The sequence below is a fragment of the Alligator mississippiensis genome, chromosome 3, assembly GCF_030867095.1.
Source record: "Alligator mississippiensis isolate rAllMis1 chromosome 3, rAllMis1, whole genome shotgun sequence".
NCBI lineage: Eukaryota > Metazoa > Chordata > Crocodylia > Alligatoridae > Alligator > Alligator mississippiensis.
The window spans coordinates 123,220,730-123,247,405 of record NC_081826.1 but is presented as its reverse complement, the minus strand read 5'-3'; the positions used below and the strand labels follow the sequence as shown (position 1 = coordinate 123,247,405).

The 26,676-nt window shown below is 43.6% G+C and overlaps 1 protein-coding gene across 6 annotated transcripts in view; it reads right to left on the bottom strand.

The window, feature by feature from the left end:
• Positions 1-7,295: 7,295 nt before the first annotated feature.
• The window catches only part of FARS2 (phenylalanyl-tRNA synthetase 2, mitochondrial), a 433,719-nt gene continuing 414,338 nt past the window's right edge, over positions 7,296-26,676 (bottom strand). For all 6 annotated transcript variants that reach the window (XM_059724365.1, XM_059724364.1, XM_019490472.2 and 3 more), the window contains one exon: positions 7,296-7,587. In XM_059724365.1, coding sequence (XP_059580348.1) covers positions 7,449-7,587 — 139 coding nt within the window. In that variant the 3' untranslated portion in view covers positions 7,296-7,448. The remainder of the gene's footprint in view (positions 7,588-26,676) is intronic.

The following is a 26,676-nucleotide window of genomic DNA, read 5'->3' as shown; positions in this document are numbered from 1 at the left end:
TGTCCTCCCATGATTTGTTTTGTTTTCCTGTTGTGTCTGGCCCAATACCTAGACCCTGAAATGTCTTGGGAAGGGACAGCTTTAATACTTTTCTATAACATGGCTAGCACAAAGGTATCCTAAACTGAAATTCCCTAGCCCTCTGATACTACAAAGTACATAAAATCCATTCCAAAATGTATTTTTAAAAGCCACACCATTGCTTCATTATGCAGAAGCTGAAGAAAATGCATTGAAGGTTTAATATGTTCAAATCCAGAGCAAAAGACTGTTGAGGAAGAGATGGCTCGAGTCAAATAGGAATAAAATTAAACCATTCTTTCCTAGACTGGTTTCCACCATAGCCTTCATCCCAATAAAAATGAGAATCCGTTCTAGTGACAATCAGTACTCCTGCACAGACTAGCAAGCAAATAGGCTTATCCTAGAAATAAGTACAACCACGAGTGTGTCAAAGGGACTGAGAAAAATCTCTTTCCGGTTGGGAGGTAAACGGCTAAATTAACGAATGGTTGATTGTGGGTTCTCTTTACAATGCATTTTTTCAGATTACCAGGAATGATAAAACAGTAGTGCTAAAGTTGGTTTAAAGCAGAGGTCAGGTGGTATAGTAGAGTGGCAGGTTGCAGCTCAGATAATTCAGACACTTTTCCATTGTTTCAATGCAACAAGGAGCATGAACCTCCCCTCACCCCCCCCCCCCACCAAATACCCAGATAAGCTAAACTGCTCTATAAATTTGTTATCAGTTTGTATGAGTAAATGGGAACTGACACAGTCCTTAGCATCCAAGACATTAAAATGGTACATATCGTTAAACAAAAATCATCATTGTCCTCATCCTTCCCAAACGCTGCTGAGTTTCCAGGCTTTGGAGGTAATGTGTTGCTTGTTATCAGGCAATTTGATTTTTCTTCTCTTCTTTTAAAGGATGCTCATATAAAAATCCAACAGCATATGAAAATAAGCACAACAGCTGATCACAGTGTAAAGAATGGCTTCATATTTGCCACTACTGGGTTGAATAAGTGCCAATACATGCCAAATAATTTAATACTGCTCCTCTTAACTTATCAATGTTAAATAGTGTCAAGCAATATTTTGGAGATCATGCATTGTTTGTAGCTGAACAGTTCAGTGGTGACTGCTATTTTGATGTTATTCATAATAACCTGGGCCTGCAGTGCATTTAGGTTAGCTGCAGACTGCAGTGAAGTGCAAAATATCCAAGCTTGGCTCAGAGTCAAGAAAAAGGGTAAGTTAGCCTGCACACATCTCTATGCTGCTACGTATAGACTGCTTCCCATACACCCAAGCTTGCCTTTTTAAAAGCTAGCTTTACTATACTGCAGTCTGTGGTTCAGACAGTCCCAATAAAAAGCTAATGAGCAATGCAAAATGTGGCCATTTTTTGACAGCCAGTCAATGTTTTCACTGTGGAGACCTCTTTGATAAAGCTTCTGTCAATACATATATATATAGTAGCAGACCAGGAAGGTGCCACTGGGATAATATAGCTGAGTGTAGCAGGGTATAGGTATACCATGCCATAGGTGACCATGGTACCCCTTGGTGTCCAAAATACCCCTGCCTCACCTAGTCTCACTTGGTCTCCCCAAGCTACTACCTAATCTTGCCCTCCCTCCAGCAGGGATGGGGGGGCAGGGGGCTGCAGATTACAAGTAAGGGGCAAGAGTAGCAGGGCTGGTGGGGGCGGGGGGACGGGACAGGGGACTGTAGGTGGGGAGTGAGGAGCACCTGGGAGGTAGGGGGCTGTGGGTTGGGAGTGAAGGGCAATGCGGAGGAAATGGGATCATAAGTGGGGTCAAGTTAAGGAAAAGGTTAGGAAGCAGTGACCTAGGAACATCAGTCATGGCCACTAGCCTCCCCCATTACCACAGCCAGGCCTTGTGGGCATTACTCAGTCTCCATTCATGAAGTCTTCTGGTTTGGGTACTCAAGCTCCAGCCTCTTTGTCCAGGTTTCAGCCCCCTCAGCTTTAGCCCCTTTCTCTGGCTGTAGCCGTAAGTGGCAAGAGAAAATATTATTTGGGGAGCTGGGTGGTACGGGGCACACCTGCCTGATCCCGCTCCTTCCTCCTGCAGGGCCAGTATGCACTGGTGCCGTATGCACAGCAGAAGAAGAGCGCATGGCCGAGGCACTAAGCATGGCGCTGCAGTGGCAGGATGTGGTGGTAGCACAGGAGCCGCTGTCACTGGCCTAGTTTGGTAAGCCCTCTTAGCTCCAGCCTTCCACCACCTATGGTCTTAGCCCACTGGCTCTGGCTGCAGATCCCAGGCCTTAGCCCACTTTGCACTCTTACCCCATGTAAAGGCTCAAGCTGCAGAGTGCCATGGCACCCCACCGTGTGGCTTCCAAACCACCCCTTATAGCCACTCCCAAGCCACAGGTTGCTTTACTCAATACACTGAACTAAAACTCTAACACTTCAGGGTGTAAATATGGAAAAAGCAAAAATATACTTTGCTGGGTGAACTGAAATAGCTCACAGCCAAACCATTAACCTATCCAGGTAAACTCACTTACTGAGAGGGGGATTTCTCTGCCCCTGATAATGGCCCCTCCTATTCCTGGTTCACAGCTTATCTGCTCTACAAGAGTTTCTTCTTCCCTGACACTCTAGGCCAAACTGTTTCTTCTAGCCTGGAGTCAGTTTATATGCTGGACCAACTCCTCCACTGCTCATCAGCTGATCCAAACTCACAGGTCTAGAACAGGAGTTTTCTCTTATCCCTTTTTATCCTCATTCACCTGTGGTCATCTCCACCAGAGGCAGGCCCACACTTGGGATCATTTTCTTCCCCATCAGCAGCCTCTACACCAATTAAGTCTGGAGCTCAATGCTAGTCCCAGTGCTGTAACAAAGAGGGGGTGAGCAGGGCAACTGCCCTGGGCGTCAAAGCAAAGGGGTGCCAACAGGTGCTGCCCCTCTGGGGCAGGGTGTGGGATGGAGCTGCGAGTGGCTCATTTGGGGGAGAGGGGTGTGGGGGGCAGCTCCCACTACTGCATGTACTCCTGGGCAATTATCGGGGGGGTGCCCCCCAGATCTGTGTGCAGGGCAAGGGTAGGCTGCCACTGCAGGCTTTGCCCTGGGCACCAAACTTCCTTGCCATGGCATTGCTTAGTCCAGATCTCCATTTCAGGAGAGCTTCTGATCAGGCAGCTTGTCTCCCCCATTAGCAGGGGTACTGCCACCCCATTGGAATCCTTCTTTTTTCCCTAACTGAGGTTCTTTTCTCTAGAGGGTCTCAAGCTAAGTCTCTCATCCTACTCTACAGTAGCCCCCACAACAACTAAGTCCTTGCCCCTTTGGGCCACCAGCATTTGATTCTTAAAGGGGACATGTTGCTTTCTCCTGCTCATCAGCCCTTTCTCTGTAATGGGCTTTGATTCCCCTGTTACACTATGTAACAGCAAAACACATTGTATTTATCCTACCTTTAGATTTCCAAAAGCTATTATTGTCATCCAGACCAAGTCATGCAGCCTAAAAACCAGCTACAGGATAACATCTATTATTGAAATTACTCTGGGAGAGGTACAGGTTCCCATAATGACATTTTCCAGTAAAATCAAAGATGGAAGATGCAAAAGTAACAGAGGGGCAAGATTCCATTCTGATAGCTCCTGATTTGAGGTCAGCTTCCAGTAATAGCAGGCCTTTGCCTAAGAAATCTTCTAGATCAGATCAATATGAAGATACATGAAGGGAAGGCCTATCTCATCAACATCCATTCAACTGTGTATACCCTGTTCACAGTTAGTGCACCGTGCACCCCTCTACAAGGTCTAAACTAGTTCTTGAATTAAGACATCCATATTTGTTTCTTGTAAGGTGTAAATCCCATTCTCCATCTCGTTTTCCGATTTTTTCTCCTCTTTTCCTTTAAAAAAATCAGTTTTGAATTCTGTGCTGAAAGCAGTACGTTCTCCAGTCATGCTCACCTCCTCCAAAAGAGGGATCCAGAGCCTTAGGCCAGCTTCAGGAATGTCTTGCCACATTCTTTTTTAAGCTGAAACCTTGAAGTTGGTGCCCTTGGGTTCACAAAAAGGGAATGTATCTGCCAAGAAAATATGTGGTCTCAGAGACAGGTAGATTCTTAGGAAACTTGGGCCTATGTCAGGGGAACTATAAAGAACTGAGAACTGCAACTGGTCATGCATGTATTTTATAAACTGGGGAATTATGCATATAGCACAGGGCTTATGCATCCTCTGTGACTGGTGCTACTAAAGAACTGAAATGCCATGGGCTGACTAGACAAACCTTTAAGGTCAACATGTTCATGCTTAAATACAATGATTTGCAATAATTCAGCCTGGAGGTTACACTGACATGGATTGCTAGAGACACAGCATCTTCCCGCTATGCGGGGTATAGTTTTTCTAGCCAGTCTCACGTGGAAGGCATTTATAGAAGCTGTGGGCCATGGAGTGAGTTTTTTAGCATTAAAACTTTGACTTCAAATTAAAAGGTTCACTGAATTTATCAGATCTCTTATGAACTATTTCTCTGGTATTTTACAATCATAATCCCAAACTCCTTGGTTTTACAAGATACTCTTATTCAGGGACAAGATTCAAGACAGTGACATCACTTGTTTATTAATAAAGTGAAGCCCGTTCAATAAGAAATCTGGAAAACTGCTAATACCTGGCAGTGAAGCCTCTGTAAAATTAATTCCAGATTTCTCATTTTCTTCTATCATTTAATTTCTAAAGGAGTTTGATACTTCAAGACATCCCCCATATCTGTACTGCTGAGTACAGTCCATTTTCAACCTGGTTTATACCAAATACAATATACATTTATGACTGTGGAACAGGCTGATTCAAGAATATGCCAGCTGTCTTGCAAGCTGTTAAATCTGTTCTCTGGTTGTGAGACCCAAGGTTCATTGTCCAGCATTCTCCAGGTTAGTTTCCCCAAACACCCAGGCCATGCAAATCGATTTAATCAAAAACATGGGAAAACTGATCTTGCCTCAAATAACTACGGGCCAGATGCTATTCTAGTGATTAAGTGCCTAAGTTCTGATTCTTGGGCCCCTACATAAAACCCTATTTCAGTCCCTGAAAAACTGGTAATGTGTCTTATACGTGCAAGTGCCATCATCTTTGCCTTATGACTGAGTCATAAGCAGCAGGGAAGAAGAGGAAGACCCTCCACCAACCATTTATATTAATGTTTTTTCTGGACTCAAGCAGGGTGGAATAGGATTGAACTTAGGTGTCTGGTAGGCAGAATAGGATCTGTCTGTCTTTTTGCAAGGGATGGAATGAAATATAGACAAAGGATTCCCTATTCAAGTGAAAGGGGGATTTTGTAATGTGCCCCTGCCAGGACATAGGCACACCAAGGGAGCTATCTCTCCTCAAAAGATTTGATCTTGGTGCTTTTGCACAGCAAAAAGAACCTTGTGGGCACCTATACACATGCCAGACATCTGCTCCAACATGTGCTAATTGGCTTAATCGAGTCTGCTGGAGCGTGCTAATTAACGCGCTCCAGCAGCCTCTGCATCACATCTATTCAGAGTCCCCGCACTTGAAAATGGCGGTGGGGGTGCTTGAACTAAAACTCATGGAATGAGCTTTAGTTCAAGTGCCCCCGCTGCCATTTTGAAGTGTGGGGCACTGAATACACATGATGCTGCGGGCACTTTAATTAGAGCAGCTCTCAGAGCCACCCCAGAGCATGTGTATAGATGCCCTGTGTTCTCTCCCAGTACAACATGAAGAGTGAACATCACACCCACAACCCATTATGCATGATTTGAGTTCCCCATGTGGTAACATGGGATGAACTGGCTGTACCAAAGAGCAAGCAAACCTTCTTAAAAAAAGCCCTTCCATTTGTGGTAGTCCTTCCTGAGCACTGTAAAAAGGGAAGGGCCAAGATAAAAAGATAGGAGGGAATCAAATGAAGTATAATATAGTTAGAGGGACTTGCTCTCTAAATACTACTGTTTAAAGACAGCCAAAGTAACTCTTCTGTTGTATAAATGGCATTTATTCTGTTTGCCTTGTAGATAATCTAGTGTATCACTTTATAATCAAGTTACTTGGGTAATGCAGCAGTGATTTAGATAAGAATGTGTTTATACAACCAAGTCTGTTGAATAATGAAATTACAGTGAGCTTTCTGCTTGTGTCACATCTGTGTGAGTAGCTGGCTTCTTGTGGTTGAGTACGTGCTTGCTGCATAGATGTGTCTTGATAAAGGATAAAGCACTGTTAGATTGTTTTTCAATGCATTGCTTTTACTGCCCCCTTCCCTAAAGAGGGTCCAATGAGCCTTGCACAGCTAACAGATTGGTATATGACCTGTAAGTCTATATGAAATGCCATTACAAGCAAAAACAAGGCCCACACTGCCATATCAGCACCTGCAGTGCCTCATCAAGCATTTATCAGACCATTTGAAAATTTCCATAGGCCTCTAGCATTATTCCACTGCCAGAATTTGCTTATTATAACCTGGCATGAAAGAACCAAGCAGCCCATAAGGTGACTGGTGGCTGAAACAGAAGGAGGTCTTATCAAAGCTCTGCTTTCTACGTTAAAGGTCATGCCTTTGAGTGGATGATTTCTAGTAGGAAATCTAACATTATGGGAATTAGTACGCTTTCTCTTTCAAGCCTTCCTTCTTTGTCCATGTTCTATCAATTTTTGGTGATGATAGGAGAACAGATTTTTTTTTGCCATGGTGCACTGTGCATCTGAGGAACACTGATTTGAAGCATGTGAAACATGCTTCTAGGTGTTATGCTAGGAGGCTTCCTTCCATTTTGTCTGGGTACAGCTGGGAGTGATTCAAAAGCCACATGCAAACACCCAGGACTTTGAGAAAGCTTAGATTTGCACTCAGTGTCATAATCCACACCTGGTCCTACAAGGGACCAAACCAAAACGCTAGGAACTTAACTTCAATTGGAGCTCAAATCTTCAGGTATACTTCAAGGAGTCTTTTTTAGAAGAAAAATCCCCCATTTTGAATTTAAAAAAAAATAGGACAGGGTAGGGGCAGAAGAAAATTACGTAGCTCTTCTACTTGGAGCTAAAATGTGTCTCTGTTTTGCTTCATTTATTATGTGGACGGAAGATCCTGTCAACCCAGAAATAATGCCAAGTGTTTACACTTTAATGGAACCCAGGGACCAATTAACAATACAGAAAACCACCAGGCAGAGTATTTCTTAATGTAACAGGAGGGAAATCTTACATTATTGCTTTCCCCCCTTTCTTAAAACAATGAGCAAGTGCTTTGTCAATGATTTCTCAATAGTAATCTTTATTATCTGAAAGGTCTACCACTCCCCATTTATCAAAAGGCTTCCGGACATGACACAGCCACAAAATCCTTTTCTTTCATTGCAAAGAATATGCCAAAACGACTTTAAGTTCTGATCTTCAGCTCAGGGATGTCAGAATCTACCCTCTACTCCCAGTTCCTTTACTGCTGACTTCTGAATGGCTTGATGAACGTTGTGCACTTCTTCCTGACTCAAAGTCCTCTCAAAGTGACGGTAGGTGATACGATAGCAATGGCTGACCTTCTTTGTCCTAGAAAACATAAATCAAAGGAGAACTAATCAAAATAGGTGCAAATACACATATTTCACTCCAAAGGTAAAGGCTTCCTCATCAGGACATTGTTTCTTTTGCTAGTTATTTAAATTATCAGTGGGCATGTCTAGACAAGATGTTATGTCACCGTAGCGATGAGTTACATTGCCGTAGCTCATCGCTACAGCGATATAGCATTTAAAAGTAACCTTGCACCGCCAGGACTGCACAGTACCAAATTTGCAGTCAGGGGCAGGTGTAGATGTGACCACTGTAATGCTACAATACACAATGCAGAGACAGCAGGTAATTTAAATTTACATTTTTTTCTTTTCTCTCTCTCTCTCATCACAATATGCTTAACAAAAAAGAACAATCCCTTCCCCCCCCCCCCAAAAAAAAAAATAGAATACACAAGAACAAAGGTAGTATATGAAGTTTTATTTATTGTCACCAGGTTTCAAATTTTTAGAAAACATGACATGCCGGCACTCCTGCACCTTACAAGGTAGACATTGTGGGGTTTCTTGGCACTCTGACCAAAAATGTTGCTTATCCCTGTGCTAGGGTGATGTGTCTCACAGGTCCCTCTCATGTTGGGCCAAACCAGTTGTATGATTTCCTTGCTGCTCTTATTACTCCAAGTGGTTTCATGATTTTCCGAACACAAAGAAAAAAAAGTGCTTTTTAATTCAGACTGTTACACTCTTTTCAGTTCGAGGAAGTAAAGAAATGAAGAAAAAAACATGAAGTCTCCACTAAGGAGAGCAGGAGGAATGCAAAAAGATATGCAGAATAGTATTAACATTCTGTGCCCACCGTGACACAGCAGCTGCTTCACCCTGACCCTCATACCTAGCAGGAAGACCCCTTTGCATCTGAAGGCATGGCACTCAGGAAAAATAGAATGATGTCTGCTTTCATTTACAGAGCTCTATACACCACACCAAGCCCCTCCTAATCCATATGTTCCTGTGATGTCACTGTACACAACATGCCTCCTAGTATATGATCTGGTAGTTGGGCAGTGCGACACAGGGAAACCAATGAACTGGGTGGGATTACTTTATTGCAAAGAGAACTAGAAATGGAACTTCCCGTATTATCACGTGCGTCTTCTAACAGTGTAAATTAAGGCCAATGATACTAGAAAGAGGCAAGGGGAGTGAGTTCAGAATTGCTGACAGGTGTCTTTGACGAGAGAGACAAGAGGGAGGAAGAGGTTATGGAAACACTTAAGAGCAAAAGAGAAAATAAAGGAAGGAACTAAGAGTTAATGAGTTAGCAGAGAAAGAGAGGTTAATGTAGGAGAGGAGCAAAATTATATACTGAGCAAGAGTGTGACAGCTTTGTGAAAGGTCAAGACATATTGTGTAAACTTGCAGTGAATGATCTCTACCAGAAACATACAATAGGACACAGACTATTTTTACACCTACAGCACTTGTCTTACTCGACTTAAATATCCTAGCTGCAGTTACAGTGTGATTTTTATTTTTAATTTCAAACCAAACAAACTATTGGTACTCCAAAAGGTGATCTATGAGATTGGGTGAAAGGAAAATTCTGAGAAAGAATCTGAAGACGCATGTAAGAATTAAAAAGAAAATTGGGAGCAAAAGCTATTGAATACTGGAAAGATCTAGGGTACCAGGCTAGCAAAATTTTGCCTTTAAATGGTTTTAAAGAAGTCTAGACAGTCTCTGGTCAGGTCTATACTGGAAAAATACATCACATTAAAAATCATGTTAAACAAAACACTTCAACTAACATCATGGCTATGTCTTCAACCTCAGAATTAGGATTGTTTTTACATCAAGACACCTAGCTCACAAGAGCCATCTCAATGTAAAAATTGTAGTGGAGATGAGACCTGGGTACTTTTTAACTCAATGTCACCTCAACCCTATTCTGCCTGCATGAGGTTTACCTCAGTTAGCTGCAGTGAAGTAGTGTCTTGTCTCCACTAGGATTTTACAGCAAGACAATGATCTCAAGTTAGCTATCTTGGTGTTAAAACAACCCTGGCTTTTGCAGTGAAGTCACAGTCTAAATTAAATATGACTTAGTGCCTAGCCCAAGGAAGAACAAGTTCCATTTTAAAATGTGTTAGCTAACTGTGGTTACCTTAAAATCCCTCGGCCACATTCTTGCAAGTGCTGTAGGAATGTGCCTTTATAAGGGATTTAATTAAGAAGGCAGCACTCCTGCAGTCCATTTTTGGAAAGATGTTGAATCCACATCTAAGCAGTCCATCTTGGATTTGGTTTTTGGAGAAGCCAACAGATAGGACAGCAAAGCTGACCTTTGATAATGAGGATAATGCAATGTGATGAGACAAAGGTGGGTTTCAAGGGATACAGTTACATTGGCTAAATGTGAACTGCCTTGAATATCACACAAAATGGTTTACAATTGGTAGAACGTTCCAGCAACTATTCCTGCCTCATGGGGGCATTTTTCAACTTCATTAATAACAATTTGTTGGTAAAATGTTTTGAGATCTTTGGCTGAACGACTCCTTAGAAACAACACAATCGTGAGCCTGCACTTGAAATTCTGTCTACCCTGGCAAAACATATCCCATTAGAGAGCATTAGCACATTTTAAAATGCTGTGAACATTTTAATCTTAGCTCTTTCTGTTAGTGTGGACAAGATCAAGGTTGGAAAATGTGGTAACTGGTTTTGGTTAATCCCCGAGTTGAAGAAAACCCTTTTTCTTGGCCCATAAACTCAGGCTGTCCTTCCTAAACTCAAGCCACTTACCTAATTTTGTTGAGCAGTTCATTCAAGAGACAGAAATTAAATAGGTCAGTACGTGACTTTGCTAGTTTTTTTGAGTGCTGTGAAAGATGTGCCATCTGAAGGGAATTAAATAAAAAGAGCCTAGATGCCTCACAAAGCAGCTCAGAAAGCAGATGGAGCTGAAGCTAGAATTAGTGGAGGGAAATGGGGAATACAAGAGGGACTGAATTAACGAGGGAATCATATTTACTGTATTATAGATTTTTAAATTTTTTACTATCCAACACCGCAGTAACCATGAAACCACATAACTAGTATCAGGTTGACAATTTTGCTTACGATCCCACCCTTTGTAAATGAGACGTCTCCAGTTAGAGGGAAGGAGAATGAGAATTAAGGAAAAAAATGTTGCATCAAGACCTGCAAAAGAAACACAGAGAACCGAGCATAGCACTTAATCAAGTCAATCCCGCACATAATTTTGGAGCCCTTCAATGCAGGAGCTGTAGATCTGTATTTCAAACAGCTGAAAATACAAACCAAAAAACTGGGAAGGCAGTTTTGCTAGGTAAACAAATGTAAAGGATTAACATTGAGTGCCTTGGACATGCTTTACCTAAACTGCACCTTTAGACAATTCCATGTGGTTTAGTCTCACAGGCTCTTTCTCTTTTCGTTAGGCTTTAATTGATCTTAGTGTCACAGTCTACTCTGCACCAGCCTGCAGCTTGCAGGTAATGAAACACAGTAAATACAGTGAAGCACTGCTCAAAGGAAAAATGTAGCAGGCGTACAGTGATGTATTTTGATGCCACAAGAGAAAATAAAGATAGAGTCAATGAACAATACTGAGGTAAAACAATACCTAATATTCTTTGGTGTGTTTTAGGGGAAAAAGCTTTGCCTTATGGATTTTCAGGAACTGGCATCTCCTTCAATTGTTGCAGCTTTGCTTATCCTCAGGCTAGGTTCACTTCATGAGGCTACTCTGAAGGTCAATATGATCTATTTTGATACTGTGGTATCAAAGCACTGCATAAAATAAAGGGACCAGAGTCTTCTTATCCCTACTTAAGAATAACTCTAATGGAGTCAATAGAAAACCAGTGTGAGATCAAGATCCAGACAAAGGAGTAGATAAATCCACTGTATAAAAACATGTTATGCAAGCAAAACCAGAATTACGGCATTGCCCCCATCAGACAGCATTTATTGGAGGATGGTCTGAGTAAAGGTTGATTAGCAATCTATTTGATCACGCAAGCTACCAACAACAAAACATCTTCATATACCCAGCATCTGGTTAACCTGCCTCAACCATTAGACAAGAACACAGCATGAAGGATTAGGCACTCAAAGAACAAATGCCAGCAGTTATCAACCTGTACCACCGTAAAAAAAAGGAAAAACATAGCAGCAGCATATTTATACACAAGTAATTGTGCTCTACTTTCTTTCCACAGTGTATCCTCCTTAAGTAAGGCAATTGGTATGGAGAACTCCATAGCTACCAACTGTGCATATCTGGGACAGAGATAATACAGAGTCAGACATTAAGATTTATTTTGGGGAAGAAGAAAGAAAAGTGGATAATCTCCCCCTGTGACAATGTAAACAAAGGAATACTATCATTCACCAATGCTACTCACTGCTTTTTCTACCCCTTCCTACACAAATAATTTAAAGTGAGAGTTCTATACATAGAATAACCTGATTAGGTCTATATTCCTTTCATGGTTTTAGAAGTGAGCTGCTCTTAGGATTTTTTTTCTGGGTCTCCGAATTCCAGCATCAGCCACAGTAATCCATGCCCTCTGTAAAGATTTTTCATTTCATTATTCCAAGTACATTTTCACTTTGTACACCATGAGTATTGCAAATAAGACATTGCAGAAGCTATGCTTTAAATACTTAAAAATGTTGTAGACATTAGGTAGAGAAAAGAAAGTTCCATTTTGTAGATGACAGTACTCTTCCAGGACTCAGATGTGGAGAAGATGGAACTGCTCTATCTCACAGAGAACATCAAAGCTACTGAGCATCTTGCAAAACTTCTAGTGTTGCATCACATAAGTTAAAACTACTCTTCAAACCTAGCTCATGTTTCAGAACTGGATAGGACTGAGAAATTAGAATGGAAGGCTGGAAGATGTTTAGGTGCAATTATATTTAGTTCTAATAGAAACTGGCTAACCTTTGGAAGGGTTTCATTCTTGAAATTCAGAAGGAATAGTTATTCTATGTTGCCTATAGCATTTCATAACCTACCTTTATATCTACTTCATACCTGGAGTTCAACCTCCACAGAGGAGGAGCAAAGAGATTGAGTTAAGGTCTGTAATGTTTTTAAGCTGAGCTCTTGCAGTTATCAGCTCTCCCTGGTATCAAAGACATATGGTATTTGTTCCCACCACACAATTTACAATGTAGTTGTGTTTGGGGAGGCAAAGGAGATAGCATATGCGTGGACATGCGTGTGTTTGCATGTGCATGTGCCAGTTTAGTGCCTCTAAGGTCTGGAGCTTTCACCCATCCGGGAGTTCAGGTTGAAGGTGTTAGCCAAACCAAAGCTGCTTTTTCCATGCACCTTACTCCTATTTCTTTAGATTCCAGCTCAAAAGAAAACACAGTCATGCTATCAAATACTACAGAGAAAAATGTAATTGCTCTTTCCTCTCCCTTCATGTTTTCAAAACCACATCCACCACTACTGTAGTAATCACAACTGCTATATGTCATACTGTAAATTTTAACTTGACAAACAGTGCTCTTTGCTAGGAACCGCTAGGAACCGCATCATGGAAAATGGCAAAAGGCTTGTGTAATATACCATGCTGTCACTGGCAAATAATTCAATTACCATAGTAATATGCATGTAGGATATAACATCCAGTAATTCACTGAACAAAAGCCCTTATCCAAAGATGCACTCCCATCAGTTCTTTCAAATGCTAATATGCCATTTCTCCGAAAGCAGCTCGTGTCCTGTAGTGTATTTTGAAAAATGGGCACATTTTTATTTAAAGTGAATTTGAAGCTGGGGAAAGGCATTGGATTAATAACCATAGAAAACAAAATTCTCTATGAAATTCAGATAGAATGGGACATAGTGGGTGCATCTACACATGCCCCTATGGTGCTGTTGTTACTGCGTTGTCATTTAGTACTTCTTTTTGGAAGTATTAATGATGGTGCAGTAACAGCCTGTACTGAGCCGTGCCAGCAGCAAACAGTTATTTTAGCTACTATGTCGCTGTAGCAATGTGCTATACCGAGGGAACGCATTGCTGTGACAACGTAGCAGCAGCATCATGGTTTTTGCCCACAGATGCTATGTCACTGTAGCACATTACTATGGTGACATAGCATCACATGTAGACGCTCCCAGTCTCCCTGACACTGACCTTTCAACATCACTTAACTCTCGTCTGGTAGGACAGTTCAGTTTCCAAAGGCCCAGCACAGCACTGTTAACGTAGTCAACAGAGTTGACTATCGTAATGATTTTTATTTTTAAAGTGAGTGGGTATAACAGAGCCAGGGGTTCCTGTTACTTCAAGAGAAGGACTGCAGCAGAAAGGGCTCCAGGCAACTGAACAGGGATTATCTGTGGAAGAGAAGGCAGAAAAGGGGGCAACAGCAGTCTAGGTGCAGTAAGCTGAGATAGCACATCTGTGGCCTGATGGGAAGAAGAGCTCAGGAGCTACAAGCCTGGGTTTCTGAGGCAGAGGGGCAGAGAAGCCTGGAGTGCTGCATGGAGGAGAGCTCCTGCCAGCTCAGGCAGGCAACGGGTATAAGCTGCAGGTTATATCAGGTACCCCAGGGGCTCAGAGGGGGCCAATTAGCTGGGAGGAGGCTGCTGCCATAGTATGATGACCCAGAGGAAGCTTTGAATGTTTTATTTAAAACAGCTGCCTTGCATTATTAGTTGCAGTTTTGTTGCAGGATGTGGCTATTAGGGGTGGAAAGGAGGCCACAGGGATGCCTGAGGAGTATGCCAGGTTTTGAGCCTCACTAGGGGCAGGGGCACAAGAGAGGGGCAGCCAAAGCCAGTGGGCCTAGGCTAGCAATGGAGATGACTGTCTCAACAGCCAGAGTAACCTGTAGGCTAAGGCTGAGAAGGTGAATGGTGACAGACACCTGAGAGGCAGGGGCATGGCTATAGGGGCAGCCAGAAACCACAAATAGCTCATAAGGTGACCGGTGCCCTGATGCACTAATAGGGCCTGGAGAGCCAGGCTGGAGTGTTCGAAGGGGCAAGGTGGAGCTGGACTGAGCTTACTCTGGGACTCTGGGGCAGCTTCCCTTTCACACTGAAAATAAGTACATCGAGGTGTAGCAAGCAAGAAGGAAGGGAAGGTATCCCAAGGAGCCGGAGTTAAAGGCAGGAGTTGAGTGGTGGCATCACGGCAGCCCTCGGAGGCCAGGATCTGCTACAGTGGGATACTTACCCACTAGAAGCTGGACTGGGATCACTATTAGCTCATTTCACAGTCTTCAGAGATAAAAAGGCTTTCTCTGTTCACTGCTAACTTGGTTAAATTTGAATTGGTCAACCAGAGTTATCTCTCTCCATCTCATTACCAATCCCTGAGCTGCCTAGTCCTTTTCTTATCTCAAGCCCCTTGTACATCAAATTCTTAATCTAAGGCCAAACTTCAAATGCTGAGGCATGCATCACATTATTAAGAGAGAGGAAGAATGTATGTTACATCAAGTTTAACTGCCATCTAGTTAAACTAAAAGGAGCTAGCTTCAAAAATGCCCACATTCTGAAAAATTCCAGATTCTTAATCAATAGCAAGCAAAAATTTTATATCTCCAGGAAAATATGTCTGAATGACAATCTATTATTTGAGTACACTCAGCTATGATGAAGTTTTGACTCAGATTTCCCATTTCTGCATAGTCATATCATTTAACTATTTAGGTAGTGAGAGAGACATATTTGTCTTTTTGGCTGCATAAAAACAATGACTTTACCAGAACACCACTAGAACAAAAAACAAACAAACAAACAAACCCTCTCAGCTGCTGGATCTATTCTATTGAAAACACAGGGGAACAATCAAATATGTTATGTGTCCATAAACATCAGTGCTTTGGCTGCCGAAACTCTTTCTCCCCCATTCTCCCAAATCATTATGCCTCACTGAAAAACTCTAGCAGATAAAACAGGAAGGCAGGAAACTATATCATCGGTGGTGGAATAGCCATTCCAGGACAGATAAAAGCAAAGGGAACTCCTCATAAACATATACCAATCTGCACAAAAAGTCAAAATAATTTTTTTCTTGCCTGGTGCAATGTTAGTTTCCACTGGCCTTGCTATCTGATTCTGGATCCAGTTCAAGATCCTAGTCCTAATCTAGAAACGCTCAGAGCAGACTGGAGGCTGGATATCATAGAACCTGTCTCAACATCAATACTTAATACAGCTGTGACCATCACGCATTTGTTGTGCCTAATGGTTATAGCAGTATACATTTCTGATAGGGTGACTATCTCTAAGCTATTGAGGCTGAATCTCAGAAGCCAGAAGTGAAGTCTACAATGGACAATCCTTTAACATGGCATGTGATCACACATGAGATCAAGACTTTCCCAAGCCTGCCATGTTGAGCACATGATGTGAAGTTCCTACTTTTCCTCCAGGACTTCACGCAGTGAGAAGGAAGAATAATATACAGGCAGCGCAATAGTAAGAAATAACAGACAAATCCCCCAAATCACAAAATCTACCAATTTAGCACCATCAAACATAGTGGCAAATAAGGATACCTTTGATTAGGGTATGAAACACCTTTAATTTTGCACTTGAACCTAGATAACACAATGGTTTAGTTGTGAGAGAGGACAAGAGAGAGAGAGACCCATCATTTAGTTACCAGCAGGGCCAAATCACAGTTCATATGTGCACTGTCAACAAGTGGCCTTGTTCTTCCTAGGCCTGGTCAAAATATCCTGTCTAAACTGTTTTTCCTACAGAAAACCGAGCTTTCAATACAACTCAAATCTTCATTTAAAAAATGTCTGCATTGTGAAGGGGGGAAAGAAATAATTTTTTAATCATCCAGAAGTTGAACACTTTACAAAATAATTTGATATGAATATGCTGCTATAGGGCCTGATGCAAACTACTGTTCACTTACCTTACATTCCCATTCTCCTTTATGGTCTGTCTCCTTGACAAAAACTATGAGTGTGTCTACTCAGTGAATTTACCAATCTCTGACAGTGGTGCCCTCAAGCATGCTAAGCAGCTCTGTGCAGGCGGCCTCCTAACCTGGATGGACCACATTAACAAAGCACTTCAGGCAGGCTAATTGACCCTGTCACTCAGCAGTGCTAATTGCCTGCCTGAAGCTCTGCGTGGGCACAGCCATATTGCTTCTGGCTCAGGACTATGCTGTACATGGAACAGCATAGATGGCATGTTTGAGGGCACTGCTATCAGGTATGCTAAGTTTGCAACCCAGCCACGGTCCCAGTCCAACCAGGAAGCTCATCATATAGCAGAGACTGGAAGCATGATATATCTGAACCCCAAGACCATGTTCAGATGAGCACGGTCGTGTGGTATGTGGTGCCACAGACATGTCTACCTACTGAATGCTGCACATTCAGCTGTTCTCCGCACTGCAAGGGAGCAGCCCGGGGACAGTTTTTGACCCCTGGATGTCCAGGGGTCAAAAAAACACGTGCAAAAAAAAGCGGAGCGGCACACGCAGGGGCAGCATGTGCTGCTCAAAACGGGAGCCTGGCTGTAGCTGCACTGGCTGCAGGCCAGGCTCCAAGTGGCAGGATCACCACTGCTGCAGCTCCAGCAGGCCCCCAGGTAAAGGGACAGCCCAGTGCTGGTCCCAGCTTCCCCTACTCCACCCAGGGTAATCTGCCACACACCAGAGGGTGTGTGGCACAGGCATTCCCTGGGGACAAGCAGCACAAGGTCTGCCACGACTACTTGTCCCCAGTGAACCAAACGTCCACGCTCATGTGGACACGGCCCAAATGGAAGCATCCTGAATCAAAATTGTGGGAGCTATGATGGGCATTAGGCTCAAAGGAGTTCTGTTAGACCATTACCACAGCACCCACTAAGAGGAGGCTGGTACTGAGGTAGGACAGGACACAACCTATCTTCCAAGGATAGTGATGGCATCCGCATTCAATCCTGCAGAGTTCTTTCATTTGTATAAAGCGCACCTCAGTTCAGGAGATATTCATGACTTGTGCAGGGGGCTGGACACTGTGTGGTCCTCTCTCTGAAAATAGCAGCATTGCAAGAGCTCAAGGCATTTGAATTGCTATGTCTCTGGACCTGAAAGTGACATTCCATCTCAATAATTTGAACAAATCCTACAAGAGAGATGGAACTGGCCTCCTTCAAATGCCATATGAAGAATTTATAAAATGTGAAGTGTGATACTTATTCAGTCCTTCTGAATAAAAGATCAAAGAAAAAAGGTATAAATATTTAGCAGGACTTTTTTTTTTGCTAGCTACATGTTAATACTAAAGGCTACAAAAAGTATTACTAAAAATAATATTGCTGTCAAATTAAAATGCATCTGATAATGAACTAAAAAGGGAATTTATAAGAGAATTTAAAACAATTCGTGCTCCTGAGAAAGAAACTGGGATAGATCAGAGTGAAAGCAGGTACCTAAGCATTTTCTATTAAACAAAACTCCACCCATTTGGTTAACACTAGAAGCAAAGTGACAAACTTGAAAAGAATTCAGCCCAAAACTGTCCCGTGGCTGTAAATAATAGGGAGGAAAAAAAAAAAAAAATTGGTCATTTCCAGCAATAGAAGAACAACAGATTTCTCATGAACAGAAATCAAAAGCCTAGCTTGACCAAAAATGGACAATGATTGTTACAGGCACCACAACTGCACAGATTCTGTTTAGAGGTTTCACTCCTCATTGATCAATGGGTGCTACACCCTGAAATACCTTGGAGGATTTTGGCCTAAATCTCAGTTTACGGGCCCAAGATCATTCAGAAAGTGTGTGGTAGAACAGGGAACCAGAACTTAGGTCTCCAAAGTGCCAGCTACTGTCTTAACCAGTAGATCATCCTTCTTCTCTGCAAGCTGAAGAGCGGTTTGTGGACAAGATGGGATGCTACAAGGGCACAGTTGTCTACCCAGGAGCAAAAGGTGCAAGGGTAGAGACAAATCTGGGATTGTTGGTAAGTGCCACACCCATCCCATACTTTTAATTTATCATAAAGAAAGATGGGAGAAAGAAGCAGGAGCCAGTATGTTAAAAGGATCACAGAAGCAGAAAAAAAGAAAGCGTTTCAAAACTGAGAAGACATTTAGGTTAAAAGAAATTCCTTTGACTTTTTAATATAAAAACAAAAGGGCAAAAACATTTGATCTTGGATAGCCAGAGCATTTCCCTAGCTCTCCCCTCAGGGCATCTTACCCATCTTTAGGAAAGAGGACAAAATGTTCATAACTGAGGATTCTTTCCCTCATCAACTGAGCTTCTTTGGTTCTTGCAAATGGAAAATTTGCAGCAAAAGACAATAATGAAATGGTGTTTTCAGCCAACTGTATTATTTTTTTATTTAATGATCACTTTCCTCCCCATTAAAGAAAGTATTATTTTTGTTCTCCCAGAAAAGGAATTTTTCTTAATGGATATTAGGTAACCACATCTGGTCTTGAACTAAAGTGATTTCTCTCTCTGCTAATACTTTCCTTCCCTGAGGACAATTTTTTGTTTCCACAGAGCCAGGCACAAGAAACCTGCCCTGATTGCTTCTCTGACAGCTGCTGCCTGGGGAGGATAACTCAGGGTACGGAAGACCTAAGGCCAGTAGGTAGACTACTTACTGCTTGCACTCAGCAAAACAATATCTAGCTGCTAAACATTCCTCTTGCTATGTCCTGTTTATCCACCATTATATAATGCCTTTATTCCCAAGGAACCCATTTCTTGCAGGCAAGGCTCATCTTTTTGTTTTTAACTGAACAATGAGAAAGGGTGGAAACCATGAGAGCTCCACTGACTACTGTTATGACAATTCATATCAGCGAGGATATGACCTGAAGTCTGGTGAGGTACTTTAAAATATAAAGCAGCCCCAAATTCCCCTCTTCTCAGGCATACACACAAGTGCCTCAGACAAGGACCTGATTTTGTTTTAGAGGGCAAGGTGAAGAGAAAAGCTTTTGAAAGGGGAAACAGCCCGGTGTCAGCTGCGACACAGAGAGGAAATAGAAAATAAAATAATCAGCAGTTAGCTGGTGAAGCCGTTAGAGGTGAAAGATACGTGCATCTTGGTGTCTGGCTCCACATTCATGGTTTCAGAGCTGTTAGGGGCTGGAAGGGACCTTACAGATCATTGGGTCCAGCCCCTGCACTTGGGAAGATTGCTTCAGAATAGACATAAGGAAAAACTTCTTTACAAGTCAAGTGCTGAGGGTTTGGAACAGGCTCCCCCCAGAGGTGGTACAGTCACCCACCCTGGCCATCTTCAAAAAGCGTCTTGACGCCCATCTTGTTGGGGTCATCTGATCCCAGCAGTCTTTATATTTGAAATATGCATGGGAAATTATGGAGCCTACCACAGTAGTCATTTGCTCATCAAAATTCCTGCTGTTTCACTAGTCTTAGTAATGTTGTTAAAAAAAAAAAATCAAAACCTTTTTGTAAGGATGGCCTTGTGTTTGCATATATAAGGTATAATATTAGGTATCATCTTATTTACTCAGATCTAAAACAGGATTATTTTCCCTATTCAAATGGAGAAAAAAGCCCCTCACGTGATCTCATGAGGTCCTTTCCAGCCCTAAACTTCTGTGTGAATCTTGGACTGGACTAGAAGGCTGTGGCAGGCAGCTGCTGAGACTCCGGCTCCAGCCCTGACCCAGGCTCAGGGTCAGGGCTGCAGCCACTGCTCTCCCTCTGCCACCTCCCCTCCAACTGCCTGCCCCCTTGCCACCTCAGCTTCCCTGCCTCTGTGCCACCTGGTCCCCCTCCTTCTGCTGCTCCAACCCCTGCCTGGCCCAGCAGCAGAAACGGTGGCAGTGGTGGCAGCTCTGGCCACAGCCCTAGCTTCGACCCAGTCCTAGAACTGGGGCCAGAGCCACCACTGCTGCAACCACTGTTGCGTGGCACAGAACCACGTGCTCCTTGTCCCTAGGGCTGGAGCTGTGATTCAGGGTGGGAATGGCAGGCAGGGGGTGGAGAGGGAGGGGAGTGTGGGAGTGAAGGCACTGGGGGGGCAGGCAGCAGGGAGAGCAGGCATCAGAGTGCATAGGCATCCACCAGGGGTGCATGGCAAAGGAGGCAGGCATGGCGGGCCACTTGACTTCCTTGCTAACCTACCCCTTTGTTGCTGCGTGCCTCCCTGTTACTGCTTTCCCCACTACAGTGGTAGGGGGACAAATTTAAGATGACCCTCCAAAAAGTACTTTCTACACATGGAAAATTATAACAAATATATACATTTTCAATGTATAGTATATAATTACTGGGGGGGGCACCTTCAATATGAAGTTGTCTTGGCTTCAGGCAAATACAGTATTTTTTATGATGATTTGTGTCTGTAGCTCTCAAAGCACTCTACACAGAAGGTATTATTATCCCATTTTACCCAGATGGAAACAGGCATGGGGAAATGTAGTGACTGCCTTCAGAACACAGAAACTCAGTGTCAAACCAGGAGCAGAACCCACCTTTCCCAAGTCTAACTTCAATGCCCCATCCAGCAAGCCACACTGTTCCAGTATTTATGTAATGATGTAATGAAGTAATGTTGTTCTGGTCTTCCCCCTTTTCACTCTGTTGTGCTGTACACCCATTTATTTCATTCTTTCTCTTCTTATACTGTAAGTCTGAGGAAAGGAACCATCTATCATTTTGTCTTTGCATACTGCATTGCACACTTCACATGAAACCATTCAGCTTTCCCACATTTTCTCACTACGTAATGTTAACTTTGTACATTCATTACATTTTGTACATTCTTGTAATCCATTCCCCTTAGCTTTCCTTAGATATTTGACCTTTCTAATCTTCCTATACTTTGTCTGGTGGCACACTGTTATAGGCCTCCTCAATATCAACAACTGAAAGGAGGACTCCCATTTTTCCTATCAGCTGTCTGGTCATAATATTAAGTCTATCATCAATCTGTTCCTTCAAGAATGGGTTTCCTAAAGGTAATTCCTCGGAAGCTGAGAAGTGATCAAGTGAGGCATGACTACACAAGAAGCATGCTAAATCATGAGAACTAAAAGATACAAGTAGAAAGGTAGAAGCTGATGTGGTTTGGGCACATGTAAAGAACACATGAAGACAAGATGCCATGTGCCATGCTGAATGTGCATATTAAAGGCACGATCTAAGGGGAAGACCATGAGGAAGCCCAACAAAGGAGGTACATAATGACATGATTAGAAGAGGTAGTTCCTGGAAGGAAATCACAGCAAAAAGATTGGGTGGGGGGGAGACAGGACGAGATAAATGGAGCTTTAGTGAACTGCAAGGTGGTGGAACTGGCAACTAAAGCACCATATAAGTGCTAATGTGTATAAAAGTGTGCACAAAAAAAACATGTATACACATGCCACACACACACTTGCTAAGTTTCCCCCCACCATTTTTTTTTTAAACTCCAGCCACATGCCTTAGGCTAGTGAGGCATGAGTTTTGGCTATTCCATGCCCAGTTGTTATAAAGCCTAGCTGGTTACTGATAAACCCTCAGGGATGAATACTTCTCTTGTAATAATTGCAAGAAACTGTCACTGCAGGTGTTTTCATGAAATATAAAGTTACAAAAGGTGGAATAAACTCTATGATTGTGACCCTATGTTTGGACACAACGTGGCTTAAGGGGGACATGCCTTGTGAACTGATTTAAGAAAGGTACAGCACATTGCTTCCCAGACTGGAGAATTAACTGAGGAAGACTCTGTTAGGCAAGATTTGGAAAAGGCATTTTTCTTCATTCTTTATAAAAAAGACTAAGTCTTTGATGAGAGAGAGGGTATGCCTACACTGCACCCACACAAGTTTGCTGTCTCAGCAGGCTAACAAAGCCTTCACTAAGGTCCATGCTACCATATGGATTACTTCTGATACCCAAACCAGCTAGTTTAAAGCTAGCTTGGATCTCTAAACCAACATTGCAGTCACTGTTGTGCCTGCAGAACAGACATGCCCAGAGACACAGAAAGAGCTTGAGATTTGTCATCTATTAGATAAAGATTTTTGTATGTTATTGCATTCAACTTCCTGGAATCTCTGAAAATAGATCACCATGAAAGGTGATGTGAAACAAAATGAAGAATATCGTTTTTCTGAGGTTACAGATACATAACACCCTCCATTGAATGTAATTCTGGTGGTAAGCCTGTTACAGTCAATGGCGTTTTCCCTCCACTTTTCCTAATGTCAATTTTTTAGGAAGCACACTTAAAATAGAAAACACAGTCCAAGTGGGTAAATGTGCATTTTCATGTGGTTACATTGCTCTGGGTGAAAAAAAGGAAATTCAAGGTAACTAGCATTTTTTTTTAATGATATTACTTAAAAATGGGCCATAATTACAAAATTCTGAGATGGATCTGAACTTTCTCAGATTTGTGGCATATTTGTCTGGGTAGGTTGGGTCAGTTCAGCTCAAAAACAGAAGGCTTGATTTTGATTTCACATCAGGATAAATCAGAGGCACTCTATCTTAATCAATGGGGGAAACCAGTATGGCTAGGAACAGAAGTTACACATAAACCAGTTTAAGTGCTCAGAAACTGATTTAAACCTGTATCACAACAGAAGCTCAGTGCACATAAACCAGTTTCAAAATGGCTGAAACTGGTTTAAGATAAACCTGCATGTGGCTGCATTACCTGAATCAAAGGTAAATGTCTGTTCACTTCTGTTTCAATTTAATCTCTGCAGTTTAGACTAACCTGTAAAGACTGAATAGATTTAGCCACGGGCTCTTTGACTATCTGTACTTAGCCTACATGACCAGAATGGGGACGAGCAGTTGGTTTCCAAGTCATAGTTTACATGCAGAATGTTCCAAAATGCTGCGAGTTTGAGTTTGTGCCTTTTGGTTGGAGTCTATGTATTGTCTTCCATTTTCTTCCAAGATTAGCAGGGTTTGTCTTCTCAGATGTTACTGGTTAGTCACCAAGAATCACATGCTGACAAATCACTGGATTCACCTCAGTGCTGATATGCAGAAAGTTTTGTTTTGTAAAAAATAGGTCTGTCAATGAATCGCAGTTAACACGTGCAATTAATGCATTAATGGTTTCTTGCATTAATTTTTTTTAATGCGTTAATCATCCACAAGCCTTTGGAGCCCACACCCAGGTTTCACTCCACCACTGTCACTGCCACCTGAGGGCCAACCAGCAGGGAAGCGGTGGCAGTGCAGAGGAGCCACAGGGCAGCCCAGGCATGGGCTCTGGGTGGCTGCAGCAGGGCAGGACAAGCACACAGACACAAACACAGACAAGCAACTGCAGACTGCATATGGCCAGGAATGCAGCCCAGCAGCATGTAGAGCAGTGCCCTGCAGGTAAGTCTGTGGAGGGGAAAGGACATGGGGGGAGTGAAGGGGCAGGGGTCCAGACCAAGGCCCCATGGTGAGGGAGGAAGTGGGGCAGGGGCTGGGTTGAATGGGACTCGGGACCAGGGCAGGTCAGGGGGCAGAGCTGCAGGCAACTTGTCCAGGGGCATGGGGGGAGGAGGGGAAGCAGCTCCCTACCACTACACGCACCCCTGGGGGAAGCATGGGAAGCACATGCCCCCCGGATTTGTGCACTGCTCCCTCCCTCACCATGGAGGCCTTGATCTGCCACCCCGACCCTTCTCTCCTCCACATCCCTTCCCCTCTACAGAGTTACCTGCTGGGCACTGTGTGTCTGTGCGTGTGTCTGCCCCTCACTCCCAAGCCATAGGCCCCCCAGCCCTGCTGCTAACCCTTACTACTGACCCACAGTACCCACCATCCTGCCAGGGCATGCAGGGACTCCCCCACCCTGGGCTTCAAACCCCATACACACACCCACAGCCCCACACACCTTTACAAATTTCCCCTCATGCACACACCCCACGCCCACCCCAACCATACAAAGTACCTGCATAATTTTTCAGAATTTTGAGTTTTTCTGTGAATAATTTTGAGTTTTTAGCTGTGCAATTAAAATTGCAATTAATTGCAAATATTTTTTAATTGCACAAGTAACCATGATCAATTTTTTTAAATCCTTCGACAGCCCTAATAAATAATTTCACAAAAGTCCAAATCAAGACATTAACTTCAAAGTCAGGTTTAAGGGAAAGAGGGTGCATCTACACAAGATACTTAACTGTGCATTTGCATAGTTTACTGCAAAGTAAGCACGCGTGTCTAGACGTGCACATGCTTACTATGCAGTAAACCTCCCTAATCCCAAGTAAATTTGCTACCTGCAAAATGCAAGTAGCAAATTTACTTGAGATTACTAACTGTAGTAGCACTCAGGTAGATGCTTGACCGTGACCAAAATCTGTTCCTGGTCAGCTGTTCACCAGGAGACAGCTTCCTGTCCCTGGGAGCTGCCTGCTGCCAGGGCAGGCTCTGCCACAGGAGCCCATGTAGGGACTATATCCCCCCTGCCTGGCAGCAGGGGGGCTCTAAGGCCCCTGCTTGAAGATTGTGATTGGGAAGCGGGGGCCGGGAATTCCTCATCTCCGAGCACTGGCTTCACAACCATGGGGCCGATGCTAGGAGACCCTTATCTCCCAACACCAGCCCCATAGTCACAAAGCCAGTGCTGGGAGATAAGGGTTTTCTAGCACCAGCCCTGTGGTCACAGACCTGGGGCTGGGAGCTCCCTGCTGGCAGGGCAGGAGAACCTGTTCCCCGCCCAGCTCTATGAGCATGGAGCTGGTGGAGGGAACAGGCTGGGAAGCTTGTTCCCACTCAGCTACACATTTGCGGAGCTGGGCAGGGAACAAGCTCCCCAACCTGTTTCTCCCCCAACTCCAGGCTTGTGGAGTTGAGCAGGGAACAAACTGCCCAGCCTACATCCAGCATACAGAGCAGGGGCTGGGAACTGCCCTGGTCAGGGACAGGTCCCAGCCGCATGCCCCTATCAGGTGATCAAGGCACAGGGCTTGGAAAGAGCTACAGGGGTGAGGTAGGTCCCATCCTCCTGCCCCAATCCGCCAGTGAAGCAGCTAGTAGCTGCCCCACAAGCGGATTGGGGCAGAGAGCTGGGACCTGCCCCTCCCCTGCAGCTCTTTCCAAGTCCCCTGCCCCAAATGGGGATCCAGGGCCAGGAGCTTCCTGCTGCCAGGGCAGGGGGACATTGCTCCTACCCCAGCAGCAGGCAGCCCCCTGGGGCCAGAAGACAGCTGTCTCCTAGCCTGGCCCAGTGCTCCCTGCCAGCCCTGGGCTAGAACTCAGAGGAAGCCTTGAGCTCCCCCCGGTGGCAGCAGGGGCCTATTGCAGGGCTGCAGGAAACTTGGTACAAAGAGCAGCAAATCTTCTCCCCAGTTCCCACATGTGTAGATGCCTGCCCGAAACACCTTACTCCAGAATATCTTGCACCAGAGTAAATTTAAGATGGATCAAATTCATGTGTAGATATGCCCAGTGAGCCTTAAATCCAACCTCTCCTCAGCTAGATCTCCAGCTGGTGCAAAATGGCCCTAGTGACACATAACTTCTTTGCTTTCAGTGGATTGCCTCAAAGCCCTCAGCTTAAGAATGAGGAGTCCCTGAATGTAAAATTGATCAGTGCCCCATTGTTTTCTTTTTGTAAAATGACGACACAGTAGAAATAGGATCATTCACATTCAGGTCTTTTGCATACTGCTTCACTTGCAGTTGAAATAAGGATGTGACAGTCAGCTGTTTGCTGCGGCTTGTACCTCAAAAGGTACTGTTTCTCCATTCAGCTGGAGCCCGTCAACGGTTCTGCACAGCTAATCCAAGAGGCTCTTTGAAAGAAAAGCTGTAACAAACAACTGGCACCTCAGCAGTCCCATACAACGTTCTGCTGAGACTAAATATATAGTTAGTAGGGCTGTGCAAAACAGCACCGTTTCATTTCGACTTCTATTTCACCACTTGGAAGGGACAGTGTTTTGTTTCATCATTTCATTTTGTTTCATTTCGAAGCACTGCCCCGTTTTGTTTCATCAAAACTGTTTTGCTGCTTTGATGCGTTTTGACGTTTTGCCCATAGGCTATAAGGGGGACTCATGAAAATGCCTATAACTTTGTTATTTCTTGTCTGATTCAGATGGAAATTGCAGGGATGGTAGCCCCTACTGAGGGTATGAAGCCTGCCAAGTTTCAAAGAGATA